The 24483-nt window shown below is 38.5% G+C and overlaps 1 protein-coding gene across 4 annotated transcripts in view; it reads left to right on the top strand.

Moving 5' to 3' along the window:
* LOC110681520 (glycerol-3-phosphate acyltransferase 1, mitochondrial-like) overlaps window positions 1-24483 on the top strand; it is a 110778-nt gene that overhangs the window by 67679 nt on the left and 18616 nt on the right. For 2 of the 4 annotated variants that reach the window (XM_021857471.1, XM_021857470.1), the window contains exons 2-3: window positions 16658-16844; window positions 17273-17383. In XM_021857471.1, coding sequence (XP_021713163.1) covers window positions 16668-16844; window positions 17273-17383 — 288 coding nt within the window. In that variant the 5' untranslated portion in view covers window positions 16658-16667. Of the gene's footprint in view, window positions 1-16657; window positions 16845-17272; window positions 17384-24104; window positions 24454-24483 lie in introns of those variants that run through there. The other 2 variants (XM_021857472.1, XM_021857473.1) reach the window with 2 other exon arrangements.

Below are 24483 nucleotides of genomic sequence, written 5' to 3' on the forward strand. Positions count from 1 at the left end.
CTCCGCTTGTGCCCGGACATTTGGGTCCGCCCGTTAAGTGTCCGTTGTCTGCTCTGTCGACACATATTAGGCACTTAGCGATTTGCTTACAATCGCTTGCCCTATGGCCTTCAGCGCCGCATTTTCTGCACATCTTACTTCTGTCGGGACCATTGCAATTCCACGACTTATGGCCCTTCCCGAAACACTTGAAGCAAACTTCAGGAGGCTGTTGTATGCTCAGCCGGCAAACCGACCAGCCTACCTTGAGTATGCCCAAGTTCTTCGCTTTGTTGGCCTCTGCGACCGGCAGCCTGATCGCCGCCACCTGGGTGCCCTGCGGGCCCTTTCTAAGGTGGAAGGCCTTACTGGCTATGTCGATGTCACACTGCTCTTTGAGGGCAGCCGAGACCTCCGCTGCATCGGTGACCTCATCCAGATTTTTACACTGGAGAGTCGCTTCAGCAGTAAGGGATCTTACATCAACCTCGTCACCAAGTACTTCTTGTGCCAGTTGCTTATAGACTGCACCCTTTTCCTTGGCGTCCTTCTTTAAGACTAGGATCATTTCACCAATCCTAGTTCGCCTTATGCTTCGCACGTCTGCGCCCAATGGCGATAGCTTCTCTGTGCTTCGCATCGCCTTCAGAACCTCGGCGTATTTTGCTTCCTCCGTTTTGATAACGAGGGCTTCGCCTAAATTCCTACGTTTCGCTGTTTTCGGTTTAGCGCTCTCCTTGGGCTCCGTTTTCGGTTTCCTCTGTTTTTTCTTATTTCCAACTCGTATCCACGGGTTGCTGTTGCCTTGCGCCCGTGGTTCCTGTGGATGCACTGCCTGGTTCCGGTTAACCCGTGGCTCCTTTTTCTTGGCTTTCTTGGCCTTAGGCTTGGTGTTGGCCTCTCCTTTGTTGCCATGTCCTCTTGATCGCGGTGCTTGGCTCGTGCCAGCTTTTCCGCTCTGGAGGACGGCCGCGTAGGTCACTTTTCCCTTAGCAACCATACGTCTTTTCGCCACGTATTCATCCCCGGAAGCTTCCCTCTTCCGCATCGCATATCGAATAATATCATCAGATATATTCGCGTTGCCTGTGAAGGAAAACACTTCGGTCTGACACGACCTAGTGTCTTTTTGGCCTTCTACCTTGCCAAGTTGTTCCTTGGCTTTCTCGTAGTCCTGCTTTGCAGCTAGGACTGATTGTCGCAATTTCAGTAGACTTGTTTTCAAGTCTTTGCTGATATTTGTTTTGTTCTTAACATACTCGATGATGACATCAAGTTGCTCAGCAGCTACCTGCATTTTAGGGAGGTACTCCCTATTGCGATCCATGGCCTCGATTAGTCCCGGGCCATCGGTCACCACACATGTTGCACTGGAGCGGCCAGTGCCTGCCGTCGTCACAGTATCTAGGCTTTTGCCCACACTGTTTTCAATAAAGTTGGTCGCCTCCTTCCTTGGCGGGAACCTTAGCCGGTTACTGATAGGTCCAGAAGCCTCTCCTTCACATTCCGCTGGTTGTTTGTTTTGGTTGATCATCTCTTATGCTACCAGCCCTGTATGAAGAAATTCGACCAAATATATGAGAAAAACGGTGCCAATAACATTTTGTACCTTTGGTGGTGCTGTAGTCGATGAATTTCTTTCATCGTTGTTTTGAAGATACATTCGATCTTTATAATCTGCTGGTTTAGACATAGCGTGTGCAAGAAATCGGAGGTTTTTCCGTTCATAAACAATAAAAGTAATACCTAGGAAAACTGAAATGCGATTTTCCCCCGGGATAGATCTTGGGGCTCTAATTTTTTGATTTTTCGAGTGATATTTTACCAAAATGGGCCACCCTAATGTTATAGTGTGCTTGTATTTAATTCTTATACCAAGATATGGTATTCGTTTGCAAATTATTTCTACTAGCGATAGTTTTGAATATCGAAGTATTTGAACAAACATAAAATAAAAACTTGAGTAGATTGTTTTTCTAACCATAGTGTCTGAATCTCACAGCTTGGTTTGATCGATTAGTAGGTGTGTCTTAGGCATCAACATTTGTCTCGAATTGTGTTTCTAAAACTATTGAAGCTTTTTAATAAACTGCTGATAGAAACCATTAATAGTACGACAAAGCCTATGTAAAGCGACAATGTGTAAGCTAGATGATACAATAGGGCGGATCAAAACGTAAAAAAAAGTTTAAATATTCATTCTTCCATATTTTTCTTACGCTCTTGCGATGAAAATAGTGTTCGGTGGTGGTTTGAAGGTGACTCAAAAACGAAGTAAGTTTATATGGAAATTACTATGAACAAATTTCGAAATATGTTCCAAACACGATAGTACTGTACTGCCCATAACTGCACATTTGTAACATTCGACAAAAGTAGGCATTGAGTAAATGGAATACCAAGTGTGCATTTTATGAAAGTATGGAAAGACACTAAAATTTCGAAAAATCACAAAGAACTCAAAAATGCTTATTTGAGGGTGAAATTTTGTACAACTCGTATCGCAGTCAGAAAATAGTTTCGATAGAAATTTCATCGCTTCTTCATTACGGGACTCATGTATAATGTCAATGTGACTGTTATGCGGTTACAATTACCAATGTGACAAAACAACTTGGTATTTTTTTCGGATTTTCTAGAACAAATTTCATTAAGTCGATCGATAGTAATTATCATTTGATGACTCTCCCCGGTACTAATTCGAAATTGTCTAAAATGTCGAATGTGACAAATATACAGTTATGGACAGTATAATGTAAGTACAAACTCACTATCTCATAGTGAAAACGAATTATATAAACCTTAGTATAGGAACTTCCTGAAAAGAGAAACTCGATCCGACGGATGGGAGAAGAAAGAGCAGCAAATTCCACAATTATTTTATTGTTAGGATGGTATATAGACGATATGCGAGATTGGATTTCCGAACTTTTTTGGATTTTGAACCGCCTCACAGTGGCGCATGGCCGGACAAAACCTCAAAAATTCATGTTCTCAAAATCACTTGTTATTATTATCAAAATCACTTGTGACGATTTCTCAACATTTGAGTTTGATCTCTTTTGTTTTCGATCTCTGGCAACATTAGATTTGGCTGTAATAACATAAACTTTAAGCTGTTATTTGTAGCAAAAAATGTGTTTTGCAATTTGTCTTCCAAATTGTGATAAATTTTCAAAACTTAGTCCATTTTATGTGAAGTGGTTTGAGAAAATAAGTCACTCTCTAAGAAGTAGCATATCATATAATTTATCTATATCATCAGTCAAATCTATATAATGTGTCATAACTCGTTTAAAACTTTACTGAAATTACTACAAGGAAGTTAAATATGTATCTCTAGTTTAAGTTTGTACACAAATTTCTGCATTACAACCATTTTTTGTAGTAATAGCCATTCGATTGGATTAAAAAACTTAATTTGGACAAATTTCACTAGAGAATTGAATTTTCAATTTGACAGTTATTTCCAACGGTGTGATATAAGGTATCCAAGATAGTTAATAGATTACCATTATCAAGCGATTTGGGTCGTATTTGTGGTTTCGACCGAACTTTGTATGAAGGCCCGCCACTTTCTGCCCTACTGATACAGTTTAGCTCTTGTGCTACTCGGTATATTTAGCGGCCATTACTTTTAAACAATTCGATCAAACGCTGACGATCTTCAAGGATTGAATCTGCATAGTGTATGACGTTGATCACTTTTCTCCTACAACCGTCATCGTTTGTAGCTTTACATTACTTAGATTAGAAATAAACAATTCATTGACGAATGACACCGGGATCTGCTGCAATGTGACGTATTAGCATCAGATTCTGATCACTCGATCAGCTGCGTGATTTGAGATTGCTACCTGATTGCATTTCATTTTTTAAATTCGTTTATTTATTCGTTTTTGTTTTGATTACTCGGTCACTTTTGATTACTCATAGCTCCAACAATAGGTCAGTCAAGACATGGTTAAGGCTTCGACTTGTGAATTGAATGGTGTTTGCGACTAGGTGTCAATTGGAGATGACAGCGATCTGTAGTGAATAAAATCAATCGTGATGTGAACTGACTCAACCTATTCAATCCGAAATTTCATTGCTTATCGAAAGATGTTTCACATTTATCCTATTAAACTAACTTTCTCTCAAATTGCATGTTCGACAATATATCATAATCGGGCCTACATCCTCTAAACATGATGATAGTGTTCTATTGCCACGATGTGTTCTTCAAGTTAAGTTTATTGGCTAAGTTAGTAAATTTTATTTAAGTTAGATTAAGTTTATTGAAAAGCGTTTTCTGCCTCTTATAAACAGGTTAATTCAATTAACCTGTAAACATTCTGAACTGCTACGGCAAATGAATGTATTATGTTGTTAACAAAATGGTAATGGTAGTTTCAATTACCTTATTAGAATGATAGAGTTGCCTACACAAAGAATGAATAGAAATTAATGCTTTAAATGATACTTATAAAGAAATCTAACAAATTTGGAGATTCCCTCGGCCCATCATAATAATTTTAAAAATAGTTGAAACAACTAAGCAAATTGCAATTAAATATAGAACTAAGTTAGTAAATGCTTAGAATTGCGTAATGTAAAACTCATAGACTCGAACTCTAGAAAAATGAACAAAGGCAAATCGGAAGTACACATCATAAATCATCAATTAGAAAGTAGTAATAGATTATTATCTTCATCTGTATTCGACTCAACTGTCGATCATACACAAATGGCGGGAAAAGTACCCAACAGTAATTTCCATTTTTTTTTTTTTTTGCTCGAAAATCACTATAATCTTATCAGCTTTCCGTCGAGTGTTTTGTTGTGGATTTGATCGGTAATGAACTTTGGCACCATATACTCCGCTCGCTGAGATGATAGTGTCCATCATCATCCGTCCTGTTTCCCAAGGTGTGCGCTGTTGTGGGGTACAATTGTTTTGACCATAATATTTGCCGAGGAATCATAACAATGAAGGATGCATTGACTAACCAAGGCCAGAAGTACGTCAAACACAATAATTACCTACAATAAGAATCAGGTGGTTAGCTATGTCAACACAAACAGCTCGTGCGATGGAAAAGCTTCCTCTGATTAGTAGTGTTGCTGTTTATAAACCTGACCTGCGACATTAGTGCACTGACGGTAGGGAATTGATTTATGTAATTAAATACTAAGAAAGGCATAAACCGGCCAACCAGTTAAACAATCTTTCACCATTTGACATTGACCCCGGCCAAAAGCGTAACGCATGGATAACTCGTTCACCCAATAAATATCGCCTTGTACGCACTTCGTAAAAGCCGGTTTTGTACGTACTTATTGCATGGCTATTTGCGGTGCACTTATTACCATAACCAGCCTCCTTCGATCAATCTTATCGCATAGAACAGGTAGGCTCTGATGGAGATTTCGAGTTCGAGTGGCAGACGATCACAGCGCCACCACCAATCACGCAATCTGTGTCAAAGTTACGGAAGGTGACCGGGGGTTACATTTTCGAAAACTCTATTTTAAGTCGATATAAGTCGCGACGATTGCGTATGCGATTAGCATGCAAAGAGTGAACGAACGACTGTGACAGTTGACAATGACCCTTTGGCTTCGAATGTCACCTGCCTATAGCCAGTCGGTTACACGGAGTACTAGATTATGCAAGAACTTAGGAGTTGCGTTTGCGTAGGTATAGGAACGGGCGTTGGACGCAGTTTCTGCAAGCTTTGTGCGAATGGTGTCAAGATACTTTAGCTTTCTTTTCGACAGCTACGCAATATAGGTTCTTTTGTTCTGACAAACCTCGACCAATGATGACCCATCGGGTAATCCAAATGAGTTAGTAATCGAATGGACACTCAAGGACCAATGACTATGAATGAACTGATGATGTAGGTATCGTCGCCCGGAAGGAAAATCATTTCCCATTGTGTCGATACCTACTTGAATGCGTGCAGTTTATTAATAAGCGCTTGTTGAGTGGTCAAACGATATTTTCATTCAACAGGCTTGGGGCACAGGCCGGTCCAAGATCTTTTCGTAATGGACATTTTCTCGACTTCTCAAGGCATACAGTATCTACATGCTAAAATCGTAAATCGGCTTTCACATAATAACTGTGGAAGTACTCATAAGAACATTCATATGAAGCTGAGATGCAGGCTCTGTCTCAGTTTGGATGTAATACGCCAGGGCTAGTAGCAAGTCACTTTTTAGCAAGATTGTCACTATTTTGAAGGCAGTCACTTCAAAGCCGGTGTCTATTTTTCAAAAAAATGTTTAGAACTTCTTGCTCCCATGTTTTAATGATAAAAATAGAGTTCTGTCAAATTGTCAGGCATTTCGGTGTCGACTCAGAGGTGGCTCAAAGACGATGTAAGTTTATATGAAAATTACTAGGAAGACATATAGAAAAGTGTTCTAAACACGGTCATTTTTTTATGCATCATTCGGCACTTAACGGCAACCAAGTTGAAAGGGTAAATTCACAGCAATTTCTAATTAAACACTTAAACGAATACATTTACATGATTCTTTGTTAGTTTAGTTTCACTCTGATACAACAAATAAATCTAAAAAAAAACAATTTAGCACGAGCTGTCATTGATTTCGAGATGCCGATAATAGAAGAATAGATTAATCCGCAGTTCTTATGGGAAAGATTGCCGACAATGACAATGACATGAAAAGTTCGAAGCGTTGTAAAAACGTACCGAACAAGTTTTTGACAACTTTGTCGCTGTGATTCGATAGAGGACTACACGGAGCCATAAATCAACCTAACTTTGACTTCTCTTGACTCAATAGGGTCCTAAAGCCCTGTCCCGATTTTAGTGCCAAACGCTGAGATTAGGCCAAAAACACATGTGTACTCAATTTTCTAATGTTTTCCGTTGGATTAAGTCCAAAAAAAAACTTATTTTTATGTTTTTTTTTTTTAATTTTGTCATACCCCTTGGCTTACACTCAAATTTTGGGTCTATTTTGTTTTCCGTGTCCCTTCCGAAATGTCAGATAGGAACAACCCCAGTGTTAAAACTAAAACCCCTGTGGTGTTTTTGTCGATTTAGCGAACGTCAAGCATGATTACAAGTGTCAAGGTTCATTTATGGACCCAATTTTTAAATTAAAGTTTGAACATGATATATCCGTAAGCGGGAAAAATTGCTAAAGTAGTTGAAGTAACATGCTCTTTCGTGTTATTAAATAAAAACAAGATTTTATTAAAAATTTTCGGATCCAATTCGACTGTTCCGTGGGATAACCAAAATTTGGTCAAAATTATAGGTAATTTAAGTAGGTAATTTTCATTTGACAACAGCAAAATAAACAGCTCACAATCAGCACGGTAAAAACTCAGCTTGTTCGATTGAAAGGATTGATCACTTGACTCAATTCAAAACACCAATCACCATGATTTGAAGAGTTCAAGCAAGCTTCTCTCCAGAAGCTGACAAGCTTCTCTCCAGAAGCTGACAAGCTTCTCTCCAGAAGCTGACAAGCTTCTCTCCAGAAGCTGACAAGCTTCTCTCCAGAAGCTGACAAGCTTTTCTCCAGCAGCTGAGAAGGTTCTCTCCAGAAGCTGACGAGCTTCTCTCCAGAAGCTGACAAGCTTCTCTCCAGAAGCTGACAAGCTTCTCTCCAGAAGCTGACAAGCTACTCTTCAGAAGCTGACAAGCTTCTCATCAGTTGCTGACAAGCTTCTCATCAGAAGCTGACAAGTTTCTCATCAGAAGTTGACAAGCTTCTCATCAGAAGTTGACAAGCTTCTCATCAGAAGCTGACAAACTTCTCATCAGAAGCTGACAAGCTTCAAAATTTCAATTGTCTTTAGCACTAGACTCTGAAGTGAGAAGTCTTTGATTTTGAACATCATGTCTATTGTATGAAAGCAATCATTGACAGCTCGTTGTAGAAAGTAATTGAGATCAATTCAACCCCTTTCAACAGATGCGAGTTGGTGTTTAGAGGTAAGATACAAGACTTGCACTTCGGAGATTGAAGGTTCAAATCTGGGCCAGGCGGAAATGTTTATTTTAACTTTTTTGTTAATATCAAATCGAAACATTCAATGTTACCTTGGTATTGTCAAGATTTGACGGTAGTGCAAATCCAAGTGCAGAACTATTGATAGCTTCGTGCATGTTTTTTTACCGTGAGGGTGAAAACAATCTGTTCATAGTGGGTTAAAACAACTTAAATCTAGGTAAACTCGGAAGAACCCATATTTGTCTTATTCCACCGATATTCGACACTAGGTACCAGATAAAACATGGGTCATACGGGGCTGATAGCAAATAATTTTTTAGTTACTTGGTCACATTTTTCGATCTGGTCTCTTAAAAGACACTATTTCCAACAAGAAGCCATTAAAGTCACTTTTTCAGAAAAATGGTCACTTAAGTCACTATTTTCGTGGTCCGATGAAAATGAAATTTAAGGCTGGTTTAGCTTTCCAAACTCAAACAACAAGAAATAGATTTTTGTTATACAGTCAACTCTCCCTTACTCCATATTGAAGGGACCATCGAGTAAGGGAGGTATCGAGATACAGAACACATATTTTTCAAATTTTAAACTTTTCATTATTTTTACACAATGCATAAAAAATAGTAGTTTCAATGTATAAAATAATATAATTTTACCACATTAACCTATGTGACACTTTTTTACCTACCTGCAAAAATTGAAAATTTTATCACCCGGGTATGGACAGTAAACCTTAATTTTACTATCAATTCAATCATAATATTCAAATTCATGAAATATATTAACATTTGGAGGACATTTGAAACTTTTCTTGAAAATATCGAGTTAGAGAGGTAAATTTACTTGGGTAACTGTAACAGATTGCGTCGAGTTAGGGAACATCGAGTTAGACAGGTATCGACTTACAAAAGTATCAAAGCATGCTAGATTGAAGGGACCGCGCATTCCATCGAGTTAGGGGAAATATCGAGATACAGAATATCGAGTAAGGGAGAGTTAACTGTATATAAATACAAAGAAAAATTCCTCTGGAAAATTAACCAAAGACGGTTTGAAAAACAACCAATAAAATCAAAGAGTTTGTTAAAAACTCGTCTAGAACTTCAAATGTGAGTACCAAGTTTGCTAAAAATCCTTTCAAAAATTACATTAAAAATCCCAACCTATGAAATATACATTTTTACATGCGTTGGCCCATGATACTGTTTTTACGACTTTGGTCAATTATTTTTGTATAAAAAAAAAACTCGTTTCTATAATGAATGGTTGTACAATGTACATTATTGCTGTTTGCATTTGAGATGCAAATCTTGACTAAATGTCCTCCAAATGCGGTAACTCAAAACAATCAAAGGACACCTAGCAACGATTATGTAAATCACCGCCGCCCTAGCAAGAAAAATCTACCTTTGACATCGCATTTCTTGTGAAAAATCCTACCGCGTTTGGTGTTCCCGCATTTGATATTTGCATTTCAAACGCACACAGCAATATTGAACAACGTCAAATCCACCTGTTAATAAATTTCAGCAACACATATGCGATTTCAATCGTTAACTGTTTGCTTCATAGCCTAAATCCGGTTTAACCGTTTTTAGTCTGACCTCTTTAATTTTAACCCCGCTAATGTACACATCGTTCAGATTAAAACGGGTTAAAAAGTCATTTAGCTCTTGGAATACAAAGAAGTGAAATAGAACGTTGAGAAACGGAATGCAGAATCAAAACAAAAACAGTCGAACAGGTATCCAGAAACACGGTTTTAAGGTGACTAGAAGCTCAAATTAAAAATGAATTCCGATGCTTTGCATGACGTACCGTTCAAAGTAGCGGGGGTGCACGGTATGCAAAATAAGTCATTTTCAGGGTCGTAGAACTGATGAAGCGTGAAATTACGATATGATTGTTTTCAGAAATGCATTAATTGGAACGTTCAGTTGAAGTGTAGATATTAGTGTAATAAGTGATTATTCAGAAGAAAAGGTTTAATTATCGCTTAATTTATGATCTCGCCCTAATAACCATTGGTAACCAAGTGTGTAACTTGTTGTTACTGAACTAACGAATGGTTTTACACGTTGTTTAACAATAACGTGGTAGTTTTTAATATTGATCCATTCATTTACTTACTAACAATGAGCTACACACTCAGTTGCCAATGGCTCTTAGGGCAATATTATAAGTTATGCGAGAATTCAACAGAAATTCTGTCGCAAATTTTGCCTGAGTTTCTATTTTTGTGCTTGTTTTGAATTTTGAATTCGGCCAAAATTTTTTTTAGAATGTTCTGAAATTCATCCATTTTTTTAAGAAAGAAGGTAAATCTCCAATGCATCATCTTTATGACCATTTATAGCTATCAAGTCTTATCCTGGACAGATAACTGGTAAGAAACATTACATGTTTTTTTATTAGGAATTTTCTAATAATTACTGCTGTACATTGATTTTTTATCCATATAGAACGTATACTCATTTCTAGTCTATTTTATGACTCATTTGGTGATCAGATAACTATTTTAGTCATCGCTTTTCACTACCATCCCTGAATTCCAGAATGAAAAACAAAATTCAAAAGACTTACCCCATATATTACAAAAAACTTTTACTTTTTCAAAGTTCCTCCACGATATTGAAGTAGATAAGTTTTAATTTTATCAAGGCAAATTTATTTATAAAGTGTGAGTGATTCAGACATATCTTATTATTTTTCTTCTGCGATGAAGCCTGTTTCTTAGCTTATGTTCTTTTAGCATTTCAGCAGTCATAAACCCTTTCATTTCCACAGCTTTGATTGACAATTTGATTGTCAAAACAGCGTTTTTAGATAAAATTCGTGAACAAAAGTTGTTGAAAATAATTATAATTATTCGAAATCACTTTTAAAATAGAAGTTTTTTGATTTTTTACCAATAGTATTACCAACATAGGGTGACATATTTCTATGTTTAGTGAGATAAATGAGTGTATGAGTTCCTTACAATCATTATTGAGCTAATAATGCTAATTCGATTCAGCTTGTGGTCGTCGAAACCATGGGAAAGGGAGGATTAACTGAAAGAATCAATTTCCATTTGCTCATTATTTCCATGAACATGGAAATAGGGAGAACCATCAATTTGTATGGGGGCCTTCCTTAGCCGAGTGGTTAGCATCCGCGGCTACAAAGCAAAGCCAAGCTAATTTCGATTCCCGGTCGGTCCAGGATCTTTTCGTAATGGAAATTTTCTTGACTTCCTTGGGCATAGAGTATCATCGTACCTACCTGCCGTACGATATACGAATGCGGAAATGGCAAGTTTGGCAAAAAAAGTTCTCAGTTAATAACTGTGGAAGTGCTCATAAGAACACTAAGCTGAGAAGCAGGCTCTGTCCCAGTGGGGACGTCATGGAAAAAGGAAGAAGAATACTTCGAAATTTTAATGAAATATAAAAAAAAACGAATTTCCGAACAGTCAGTTTTTCTCAGACTTCTCCCAGACATTCTTTTAAAGATTTTTCCTGGAATGATTCGAGAATTTTTTTTCACAAAATGCTCCAGTGGATTCTCGATTAGTTTAACACTACTACTTCCTATAATTTCCACAGATTACTCTGAAAATTTTCCTACAAACTTTCAGAAGATTCCCTTTAGATGGTTGTGCACTATTTATCTGCCGATTTATTCAGTTGTTACTCGAGAAGATCTTCTATCACAACTAATTTTACAGGAGTTCTTCCAATAGAATTCACATAGGTTTATTTCCTCCAGGGATTACTCGAAAAAATCTATCAATAACTCATCCTGGAATTCCAGAATAAATTTGGCCTGGAAATCCTGATGAAGTTCCTCCAGCATTTCATCCAAAGAGTAATCCTGCAATTTTTTCAAACGTTTCTCGAGTAATTTCTTAACTGAAATCTCCACGGATGCCACCAGAAGTTCATTCAAGCTTTCACATTATTTAACCTCAATAATATAGCATTTTTTATCCGATCATTGCTACACAAATTTCTCTAGGGATTCGATCTGATGTTTTTCGAAGAATGCCGAAGAAATCACGAGAGAATTCTTTAAAAAAATCTTCAAAATATTCTGAGAGAAACATCTGGTCAGCTTATATAAGGAATCAAACGCTTAATGTTTGGTTCCTGTTAGTTTTCTGTTTGATTTCTTGGTCTCCTTGTGGATCCTATTTGGTGTCTTATTTTGCCCAGAGGTCTCCAAAGTTCCTAATTTCAAGAAAATCAATCGCTATCAGTCCTGTATGCAACGTCACAAACTTTCCTGATAAAAGACCTATCTCTACGAAAGAAATCACACAACAAACAGTTGTCTTGGCAACGCGAGCGTCACTTCCTATCATCGGAGATCGTACGACATGACAAACCAAATTAAAAATGCTTATCTTCCTAATTTCCTGGACCGCGCACACTTACTACGCGTGAATCGATAACTCAAAGGTTGCCAAAATGTAAGCCCCCGAAAAATCCGAAAGTAAAAGCCGTTCGGCAGTAAATCATGGCACCACCTGTAAGAAAATGAATCGTCTAAAACCGGATCGCATTCCTAATTTATCGCTGCGACGACGTAAACAATGCCCGGTGTCGTGATGCGAGCGATTAGACTGATTGGGTGGGAGGTATCTTGAGTTCGTTGACTTGGCAACCGTTATGGTCGACTGTGGGCGTCAAGGTCACCATTCAATCAAAATCGTTGCATTCTTCGATAACGGCTGCAACTGCAGCGCAGAATTTTTTAATCACTGATACGGCGATATCGATCAGGGCTTATCTGATTGCGACGCAGAAGCCGTACACTGAGACAAGTGTGTCGCGACGTTTTCACAAGATTTCTGATTTGAAAAAAAAAACTCCTGGAAGAATGGCTGGAAAAAATCTGCGACTCCCATGAGCAATATCTCTAGGAACTACCGGAAAAATTTCTCAAACAATTATAGGAGGAATCTCTGGAGTAATTCCTGAAGGTATTGTCAGATAAATTAGTAGAAATTTTAAAGAAATGCTGAAAGACAATTTTATAGGAATCTTTTAGAATGTTACAGGGAAACCATAGAAGAACTACTAGAATTTATTGTGCATGACGAAAGATTTTCTCTAAAAAAAGGTAATTTTTGTAGTTTTCTGAAAAAACAACCAGATTGAATTTTTGAGGTATTCAAAACAAAATACTTGGAAGAATTCCCTAGAAAAATTCTTGAAGGAATTCCATGTTAAATAATCACTAAACGAATTTTTGAAGAAATCTTTGGTATTATATCTGAATCTTTGATCAACTACCTGAATTGATTTCGGATGATGAATTGTAATTTCGGATAACAAACTTGTTTGGGTGTACCCCGAGTTTGTTGACGGTGACGAATTGGTTCCCCTCAGGGGGGAAAACTTATCACCGGTATTATTGAGAGTCAAGTAAAGCTCCCCAGCGAACCATGCAAGAATTCCGGTCACGTTGCGCGAGAGCCGCTATAAATGCGCGATCTTCTGCCGGCTTAGCGCTCTCGGCACGTACACCGGATGAACCTTGTCTTGGACTATGTGGTGTGTACTAAACAACAATACTCACGTAGGTGCCCAAACCAGGCCACGTAAGTACTAGATCCAGTTAGTGGAGTGGAGAGTGCGATCGACTTGGAAAAAACAGAGATGGAATCGAATGAGTCTATTAACATTGAGGTGTGCTCTTTGGAGAGTCACGTGCTGCTATTACTGGAACCGATGATTTCGTAGAATGATTTCGCATAGCTACCGTTGGAATAGCAACAAATGAAGTACTAGATTATGATTTGAACTTGTACATATCTCTTGATAGATTCCGGCGATGTAACGTTAAAGGCGTCATGTGATAATGCGTTTTCAATCGAATTCGTAAGACCCGGACAGGTAGGTTTTGATGTCTGAAATTAGGTATTTTGTTGCGTTTATTTCAGAGTTATGTTTGATCCTTCGACCTTGACGCTTGCTCCTACGGGGGCCGGCGATGAGGGCAGGATCAAACATGTCGCGCGTCGGTCGAGTGAAAGTGAAAAAGTGGCGTGATCGTTTAGTTGTGTTTGATCCTTCGACCTTGACGCTTGCTCCTACGGGGGCCGGCGATGAGGGCAGGATCAAACATGTCGCGCGTCGGTCGAGTGAAAGTGAAAAAGTGGCGTGATCGTTTAGTTATGTTTGATCCTTCGACCTTGACGCTTGCTCCTACGGGGGCCGGCGATGAGGGCAGGATCAAACATGTCGCGCGTCGGTCGAGTGAAAGTGAAAAAGTGGCGTGATCGTTTAGTTATGTTTGATCCTTCGACCTTGACGCTTGCTCCTATGGGGGCCGGCGATGAAAGCAGGATCAAACATGTCGCGCGTCGGTCGAGTGAAAGTGAAAAAGTGGCGTGATCGTTTAGTTATGTTTGATCCTTCGACCTTGACGCTTGCTCCTACGGGGGCCGGCGATGAGGGCAGGATCAAACATGTCGCGCGTCGGTCGAGTGAAAGTGAAAAAGTGGCGTGATCGTTTAGTTGTGTTTGATCCTTCGACCTTGACGCTTGCTCCTACGGGGGCCGGCGATGAGGGCAGGATCAAACATGACGCGCGTCGGTCGAGTGAAAGTGAAAAAGTGGCGTGATCGTTTAGTTATGTTTGATCCTTCGACCTTGACGCTTGCTCCTATGGGGGCCGGCGATGAAAGCAGGATCAAACATGTCGCGCGTCGGTCGAGTGAAAGTGAAAAAGTGGCGTGATCGTTTAGTTATGTTTGATCCTTCGACCTTGACGCTTGCTCCTACGGGGGCCGGCGATGAGGGCAGGATCAAACATGTCGCGCGATCGGTCGGGTAAAGTGAAAAAGTGGCGCGTTCGATTAGTTCTTTTTGATCTTTCGAAGTTGACACTTGCTCCTGGACAGTGCAGCAAGAAAGCCCGAGCAGTCGTCAGTTGTTTTCCCTCTCGGGTCGTGCGCCTATTTTCTCTGAGTGCTTTTATATAGCCGATCAAATGAGTGAAGCTGAAAGTGGATTGTTGCTGCTCAAGGATGACGGATCAATTGGTGAGCTCGTTTCATGCTACTATTTCTAATCTATAAAATATGTATGACTGCACCTTTAATCGTTACAACGGTGAGACGTAAATATGATTTTTCAACAAACTATGAAAGGTTCGTCACTGTGAGTGTCGACATAAATTCTGATTCATAAATTATTAATGTCTAATTTTTTTTTTCAAAACACCTTTTTCTTTTACCTTTATTTTTGTAATTAAAAAAAAAACTTTGAATGGTTCGACACTACGAGTGTAGACTTGCGAAAGGTTCACTTTATTCAACAAACTTTGAAAGGTTCGTCACGTCAAGTGTCGGCATAATTTTTCTCTACATAGATATTGTTCATATCAAATGAAAAAATAATATTTACATATAAGCATGTTTATATCTCACCAATAATTATTTATCATGGTCTAATCGCTTATCAAAGTGAATCCTGTGACCCAACGATCCTTCCCATTAACAAACATCCCTCCCAGTAACCTTTGTGGAGATGCAGAGGCAAACACGGTCTCCAAATAGCAAAGGTTACACACTAACATTCCTTCCCCCAATCCCACCTGACTGCAAGGACGTGGCCGGCGCCGTTATTGACCATGTATAAATAGAGGCACTGAATTATGCACACTGAAGAAGATTATGGCCAATCCCAGCCGATCTTCTAGTTGATTCTTTGTGCATTTTCACTGACTCCGGTCAATCACGGAATAGCAACCATTGATATGTGTAGTCAGTCTAAGCTAAGCTAAGCTAAGCTGAACTTGTACATATCTCTTGATATTATGATTATAGTACTGACAAGCATAAAGTAAACGTTGATAGATGTCCATGCAAAATGGTCAAATGTTCAGACCCGGGTAAAACTAGTTGATCTGAAAAAAAACTAGGTATATGTCAGAAACAATTAATTCGAAATTTGACAACGGTACAGTTATTTAATTTAGTTTGTGAAACTGAAAGAAAAACTGTTTTCTGTCCTTCCACCATGCGGCCCTCGAGAAGATTTTGTGTGGCCTGCGAATGGAATTTGAATACTAATGTAATGTGGCTCGCATGTAACAATTCTTTGATGACATGTTTTGTATTACTTTGTTTTTACTGAAAAATAGTTCACTAAAGTCATGGGGAAACTGTCTACGTATTTATTTCTTTGGTATTTGTATGATTGTGAAGAATTAATAAAATTATTTTCTATTTTTTTTAGGCTGATAGCTGATATACTAAAACTATCAATATTACTGGCGAGCTATCAATATCACTTTGATTTGACAACCAACAGTAGTGATGCGACAATGCGTTTTAGATCATAATCACTGCAGAATAAGTGATCACGTGGTAATTATCCACATAGCAGTCGGGCTCAGAATAGATACCACTTTTAGTGCTACATTTGATCCCTTTGTACTATACTTGGTACCCAAATTTTACAGAGCGCAGTACATTTTTACAGCATTCTAGATTTTGATATATGACCTCATATGCAATATAATTTTGGGCAACTGCAAGGGACATGAAAGTCTGTATTTCGTCTATGATTGCAATCCATCTGCAGCACTGTAAAAATATTGTACCAATAAATTACCATTTGATTTGCTTAATTTAGGGCTAAACTTAACCCATCTCCCATCTAATAATCTTTCCATTGTATTTCTCCCTATTTCTCCGCAGAGGCACAGACATGGTGGACATAATATCCAACCGTGTGCAGGAGGCATACGGCTCGTTCCGGCTGCCGGGCATGTTCGGCACGACCCAAGCGGTGGAGGCCGGAGGTTTCTCCACCTATGCCATGCTCAAACGCTTCGGCGAGCAGAAGAAGCGCAAACGGCAGATCGACAAAGAAAACGATCGCAAGGTAAGCGAAATACGGTCACTTCGTTCTTCAGACATTTTGATATGAATGATAGTATTGTGTTGCTTGGTTGCATTGAATCTAGTACTGCACCGTAGATATTGCATTCGAAGTGCATCATACACGAGAAAACGCACCGCTGTCAATTGACACGGCCAATTGGTTCGGGTCAATTAGCAGCACTTATTTCGCACGATTCTTCCAGCAATACATCACTGTCATGCTTTCTCTACTGCCATTCAGCCTTGTAAATAATCAAATCAACGAACAATTCTAACCTCAAACCCCATATTCTGCTTTTACTTTTTCCCCGAACACGCTTTCTAAACATGGAATTGGCAACCACCTCCTATAACATCCCAAAAACTATTGTTGGTGCTATCCCCAATAACCTCGGTCTACATGCTGATGCTGATCCGAAATACGATCAGCTGCGAGAAGACAGTTTGTACCATATGAAGAACTCGCCCACGCCACACATCTCGCTGGACAGCAAAGCGATGCCCGGTATGGCGTGCCGATTCTGTTCGCCGGCAGAAAGTGTAAGTAATGATTGTTTCCGTTTATTGTTAAGGTTTCTTGTGCTTGTTCTAGTACTACATGGTTTGTGCACGTTATATTTACAGTTTTTGAGCACATCAACATTTCCTCCCTCTATCCCAAGTTACGGTAAAGATGGGCGTAGCCAAGAATAGCGAAGTTCATGATTTTGCTATGGTTTATGGACAAAAAAAATATTATCAACAATTTTTAATTTCCTAGATATTTTCAAAAATGCGTTGAATATCTGCAAAAGTTGCATGCACTCTAACACCACCTGATGGCGAATTCTCGAATCGGTTGGCTAGAATAATAATAGCCCTTGAGCTACTGAACACCTCTGCCGAAGACTCCATCTTTCTATGTCGTCAGGCTCCTGAGATACTTGCAAAACAACACATTTATGCACACTAGCACCACCTGGTGGCGGAATTCCAGCCCACGAGGTATTTCATGTTGAACAAAGTACAACGCGTGACTACTCGTGTTCCCAAAAATGCACGACAACCGAAAGGGTAATAACTGTGGAAAGTGTCCACAAAAGAACTATGCTAAAAAGCAGGCTCGATTCCAGTTATCAAGTAACGAAAGAAAGAGAAAGACACAGAAAAATATTTATTTATTAAATACATCATATCAATTTACCTCCTTATTATAGGCTTATTTGACTATGAAACTGCCACCTATCCATGTTTGTTTTAGATTGATAAAATTGCCCGTATATAGACGCAAATCAGTAAACACTAAGCATTGCCTATTTGAGCAATATAGCTTTTCCGGTACCTACCTTAGTCGTCTAATAGAGAGGATTCATTAGTGACACGCGACGATGTTTTACTGTTAGCAAATAGAAACATAACATCTTGCATAGCAAAGCAGCTTGTTGATTTTCCAGGGTAAGCAAACTAAGATTTGTGGATGTAACTTCAATTCCGCTGACGATGTTGATATAGAATGAATGTCGAAACGTGCAATTCGTGCCAAGGCACTGAAGTAATAGGAACCCAATGAACTCGATCTTTGCATTTTGAGCCTTCTGCTAGTGTTGTCTCGTTAGATTTGAGCATTCATTGATTTATTGGTGTAATATTGTAATTACAGTCAACTCTCTGTGACTCGATATTGAAAGGGCCATCGAGTTTAGAGAGATATCGAATTAAAGAACATAAAACCAGCGTTTACTATGGTTATACAAATCTACATCGAGATACGGAATATTGAGTTGTTCTTCCGAGCGGCTTGCTGCAGAATCATTCTACTCTTACCTTCGGTATTTTCCGTCGACTCCGTTCAACACCCGACAATGTCATGGCTTACGACGTAACCCCAGCCCACGAGTTCTTTCAATGGGAATGGGAAAATGCTCTAAACAAATTTATTAAAATCGTAAACATATATCAGAATGTAAATCAAAAATTATTCGCTTGTTCATCTATAGCTAGAAGGGCGTATGAGTGTTCCATGGCTAGCATAAGCTATTTTTCAGAGACTTGATCTCTATTTAAATGTATGTCGCTAAAAAGTCTCGTATTTAATTTTAACTTTAAAGGTCCTTAAAGTTTTTTTTTTTTGACAAAAATGGTCTGTACAGTTCATTTTTTCACAGTCAAACTTGATGCAAAACTCTAGAGGCTAGAGAAAATTCGTACGTTTAAGTAAATGAAAACCGGATTAAGCACTATACTTTTTAAATCCAATAGAGTATGTATTCTTTGACAGATACGCGTATTCCAACCTCAACTGTAAGGCTATTGTCAGTGTCATGTACTGTGTAACGTCCAATATTTCACGGGTGTGATATATTTGCATCGACAACACGTCGGGATCCTGGTTTTACTTCAACTGGTTTTATTTCACTTTTTGGAGTATAACTTTGCCTACGGGAGACATCTGAACACGCGACCGATATTTCAAATAATATCTCGGATATGATCCAACGGACATTCTGTGTCATTGATAGAATTGATGCCCATTTCAAATAATTAATCTTTTCGAAGTGGGCATTAATACTATTGGTGACGTTCAGTTTGCCTTTTGCTAACCAGAATGATCCGTAGCCACTTTTACTATTAGCTAGCTAGATACATCGTTATCATATACGACGTAGGGAATACTTAGGAACTCTTAGGAAAATGACTAGTAGATTCACTGAGTAGAAATAAGTGGCGACAATCTTATTTTAATATGGTTTTTACATTGCCATAATAAGAAATACCTCTTTTGTTACAGCGGTATAAATAATCTAATTCCAGCTTCATTTTCGCAAAATTTACAAGTAGAAAGTAGGCGTTGGTAAGCATTGCATTTGCCACCGAAAAGTGAATCTTGTAGGAGACTAATAGAAGCCTAAGGTAACTTTACTCTTCAATATTCACTATAAAAATGACTATGGAAAGTGAGACGCTGAAATTAAATAGAACTACTACTAACCAGCCTAATTTTGTTAAGACTTGACGACAATTGACATTTAAGACTCTAGTCTTACGTAAAAGACAGGAGTAATCAGAATAGCACTTGAATGACAAATTATTCAAAACCATTTCGATTAGACAGTATTAATAATGACACTACTACACTACTATTACAAACAAATTCTGATGGAGCTGCTGGTTTTCACAATGCTTCCTTTTCTCAGAAGCAAGGGAATATGGGTATTTTTCAAAAACTACCACGTCACAATACTAATAAAAAGCAGTGTTCATGTGGGCGCCATTGCCTAGTTCGTCTGATTATTGGTCCTGGTAGAGGGGAAACTTGGCAAAAGCCAGACCGAGGGTTCAGCCTTGACAAGTTAAGCTGTCAGGCAGCTCCAACTGAATACCATACAAAAAAAAAGTTTCCAAACTCAGCCATTTTGTATGAAGCACGGTGACATGATCTTTTTTTCCCTGGACACTGTAAATACCTTTTTGTAGAGAAATATTCGATCAAAATCATGGGAAAGGAAGGGTTAAACCAAATTTAATGAAACAAAGTTGTTGGAAACTGTCTAGATTTATAGAAATCGCAAACGTATCATTTGATTATTCATACACTATTGCACCAACAGGGGTGTATGAGTGTTCCAGGGCTCGTAACAAGTCTCTTTTCAGTAGCTTGATCTCTATTTTAATGTAACTCGCTAAAAACACTTTTTCTTGAGCCTCTACACACTAAGCTCTTACGGTGAATTTCACCGTAATCTCAACAGCTGAACAGTTCGGTGAAATAAAACACCGTAACTTCGTCGGAATTCAACGGATTCCGGTGATTTTTCACCGAATACTGTACTTATTTAAGTGTGTAGTAAAAACTTCGTCTTATTTAAGTGTGTAGTAAAAATAGAGCAACGATCAAAAAACAATCAAAACGATCAACTGATGGAACATACACTTCGTAGTTGCTACTCCGTGATCAATCAGGATAGTGATATTGCACAGAGAACCACTCTGATGAAGCTTGGGTTTTAGCTTTTTTTTCATCTTCAATGTACAATCACACTACCCTTGATATTTCTCGATTGATAACGGCGCCGGCCACGTCCTTATGCCAACCGGAGAGAGGAAGGAAGTTAATTAGTTAGCCGTTGTTACTAGAAAACTGGAGAATCTCCTGCATTTCCCACAGCTACCATCTTGGAAGTAGGAATGTTTTGTTAGTGATGCATGAGGTATTCGACCGTATGGATACCACTGTGGTAAGCGATTAAGTGAATATATTATATATTCAATTCTAGCGATACATAGAACTGATGATGTTTTCGCCATAATGACGCAGAGAGATAGAGAAAGACAGCTATAAGGAAGAGTATTACAAATATGTGAAAGGGACGAGCCTGGGATTGAACCCACGACCTTCTGCTTGCAAAGCAGAAGCGATAGCCATTAGACCACCAACCCCGTCTTTGAGCTTTAGTAAAAATAGAGCAAATGTCAAAACTGAAAAAGCAGTTTACTCCATAATAGACGACAAATCAAGGAATATGTTATTCGATTTGTTAATTATTATGGAGAAACTGCTTTTTACGGGTTTCACTATTGTTCAATTTCAGTTGGGCCCTAATGGAAAATCTCTAAGGTCTCTTAAGTATTTTATTTTATTCACAGTTAGTTCTGATGCAAAATTCTAGAGACTAGAGAAAAACTTACATAGTTTAAGTAAATGAAAACCTGATTTAGTACCTACTATACTGGAGTTTGTATCCTTTGACAGATACGCGCATTGCGCCGATTGCTCGTGTCACGATTTTTCTCGAGAATTTTCACTCTATAATTTTAGCGTTTTGGCTAATATTCGGCTGACGATAGTGCCATTTAAAAGTGGCTTGGATTTTAAAGTTTTGTTAAAGAAGCATTAATTGTAATCATATAAAAAGTTTGTAAACATAGTGCAGTCAAATTTGATAAAATTCGCTAGTGGAAAATGTCTCTTTAAAATTAAGTTTCTAGCAAAGTAGACATCTCATTTTGAACGATTGACTTCAATTAAAAGGGCAAACATAAAAAGCTTGTTGGTTCACATAACAATGAAAGTATTTTTCATAACCGAACCGTGTAAGTTCCGTATGACCGTACCTGACCCGTCATTTTGCAGAATACATAAATAGACACAATATGATTCAAATTTGAAAAGAGTTTCAATTGTGTTTTAGAAGTTTAGCTTGATATATGTTATAAACCAACCATATGAAATCAACAAAAAATAAAAGCATGCCGCTATGAAACCACAAGTGTCCAATATCAATATTCAGGTGTTCCTTAGGAATCCACAAAAACCCACACTGAACCATCTCCGTAGGAATCGGCAGTAACCCGCCTAGAATGCTCAGGAGGATTTCGCATAGGATCCCGATGAAAATTGGCATATGCCCAAGAGCTCGCTAGTAATTTTAAGATTCCGCTGTGATATAACAGTCAAGTCTTCGATAAGAATTATTAAAAGTCTTTTAGGACCTCCTAGGCTACTGCAAGCAAAGTTTTGCTGAGAACTTATTCAGAATCCTTTGGATTTAACAAGAAATACTCAAAATCTACAATATCACGCTCTAAAGCCATACGACGCCCTAGAAACTTTCAAGAGTTCGCTAGGAACTGACAGAATTTACGAAGCATACCCAAAAACTAATTATGCATCCTGCAGTCTTTGCAGTAAATCTGCAAGTGGTAATCGAAATACCTGTCAAAAATAAGCCATTTGGGCGGAATTAAATGGTACAAGGTACTCCAATCTACTTCTTTTTTCTATGGATGGTTCGTCACCGTAAGTGTCGGCAGGTCCTGTTTTAAAAATTTTGAGCTACACGAGCATATTGTTTAACAATAACTAAAAAAAGTAATAACTAAAAACTAACGCAATAACTAAAAAACAACCTTTAAATAGTTCGACATTAAAATTGTCGACGCACGGATAGATAACTTTTTTTTTTTAAATTGAGGCTACATGAATCGCATCATTTACCAAGGTGATTCCTAATCACGTAAATAGATGGAAAACGTACTATACCATTTAATTGCACTAGAGTTTCCTTTGACAGATACGCGTATTTCGACCTCAATTGTAAGGCCGTCTTCAGTGTAGTGTAACAAACTCGACTTTCATATTCTGTTAGGCGACTATTTCATTTCGCATATCCGTTACCATTTGTTCCTGTTGTTACCAGAAGAAATACATCTGTGGTATATTTACCAAAGTTGTAGAATACAATAGTACGAAAATCTTTGTAGAACATAGTAGGCTGCTAAAATTTGTAAATAAACGACTTATGAGCGAAAAAATTATTTTCTTATTTTTGTATATAAAAAGTCAATTATCTCAGAAAGTATAAGAGATAGAGAAAAAGTTTGTTCTACAAAGTTTTATGTATTAAAATATACTACAACTTTGCTGAATATACCAACTTGCTATATATTAACATAAAAAAGTTGGCATATAGGACACTATTGCGATTAGTGCAGACAAAAATTCCCTTTCGTACGAATTGTAGTACAACTAATTTCGAGCCACTTCTGGGAAGCAACCTATACTCTAAAACCACAAAATGACGTCGAAAAGTTCATGTCCGCCTAAACTTGCTATCTGGACCACTGTGCAATGGCTGCTTTAATTGAACTCCAGCAGTCTTCGAAAAGGGCCATAATCAGAGTTAAACAAAACTGTCAAGTAAAAGTTGCACAACAATGCTCTATTATTGCGTTTGTGCGAGAATGAACAAATGACTTCACTTTCACTAATTGGATTTCTTGAACTTGTAAAATTTGCTCAGATTTTGTGTTGGTCTACAGGAAAACCCAATGTCATGCAAATCTCACTCAAGTTTGTTTCAACGTAATCGATAGCGTCGGAGAACAAGCGGCCAGTGTACTGCAACAAGTGTTTGTCATAATAATCTACTTTATTTATTGCGAATTAAATATGTAGATATAGGGTTATTCGCCAATTGTTGAACAGCAAAGATGCTCGCTAAATGTCGAACATGCGGAATATACGGACTGGTCAACAATAGGCGAATCACCCTGCGATACATTAGAATACCATTGCGCATCGTTTCCACCCACTAGAGTTGAATGAAATTCTCACCTCTCAGTTCGCAAACGCTCGACGAGCCGTCTCGCCGGACTCCGACTGAGATATCCTCCATTAAGAGAATAAGTCAGGTGCGCAAGTTACCTGCGCTCGGCTTCAGTAATATTTACGTTCTACTGCGATAGTGCTGCGTCACGCGTGTCACCCACGTTTTGTTTCGTGGTTCGCTCTCTCTCTGTATTCACCGTGATAAAGTAAATCTCACATGCTTACTTTGGGACTGTCGGAAAAGCTATAGGTAGCAGTTTCACGAGTATTAATAACTTGAGAGCATCATCATCGCGTGTTGATCGTGGGAAAAAATTCCTAGCGATGATTTTTCATCTCACTTTCTACGTTCGACAGTGAAGTCCTCGAAACTATTGGCAATTGTTTTTGCCCAGTGACTAAGCACTGCGCTGTGACGTAACTTCAGTGCATTCGATTGGAGAAAATTCAGAAAATGTTGTACAGTAGTCTTTTTAGTGTGGATCGCGTCTATCACTTGGGAGGTGGCGGTAATGGTGGATGGGTACTACGACAACGACCTTGATATCTACAG

The sequence above is a fragment of the Aedes aegypti genome, chromosome 1 (assembly GCF_002204515.2).
Source record: "Aedes aegypti strain LVP_AGWG chromosome 1, AaegL5.0 Primary Assembly, whole genome shotgun sequence".
In the NCBI taxonomy this organism is placed as follows: Eukaryota; Metazoa; Arthropoda; class Insecta; order Diptera; family Culicidae; genus Aedes; species Aedes aegypti.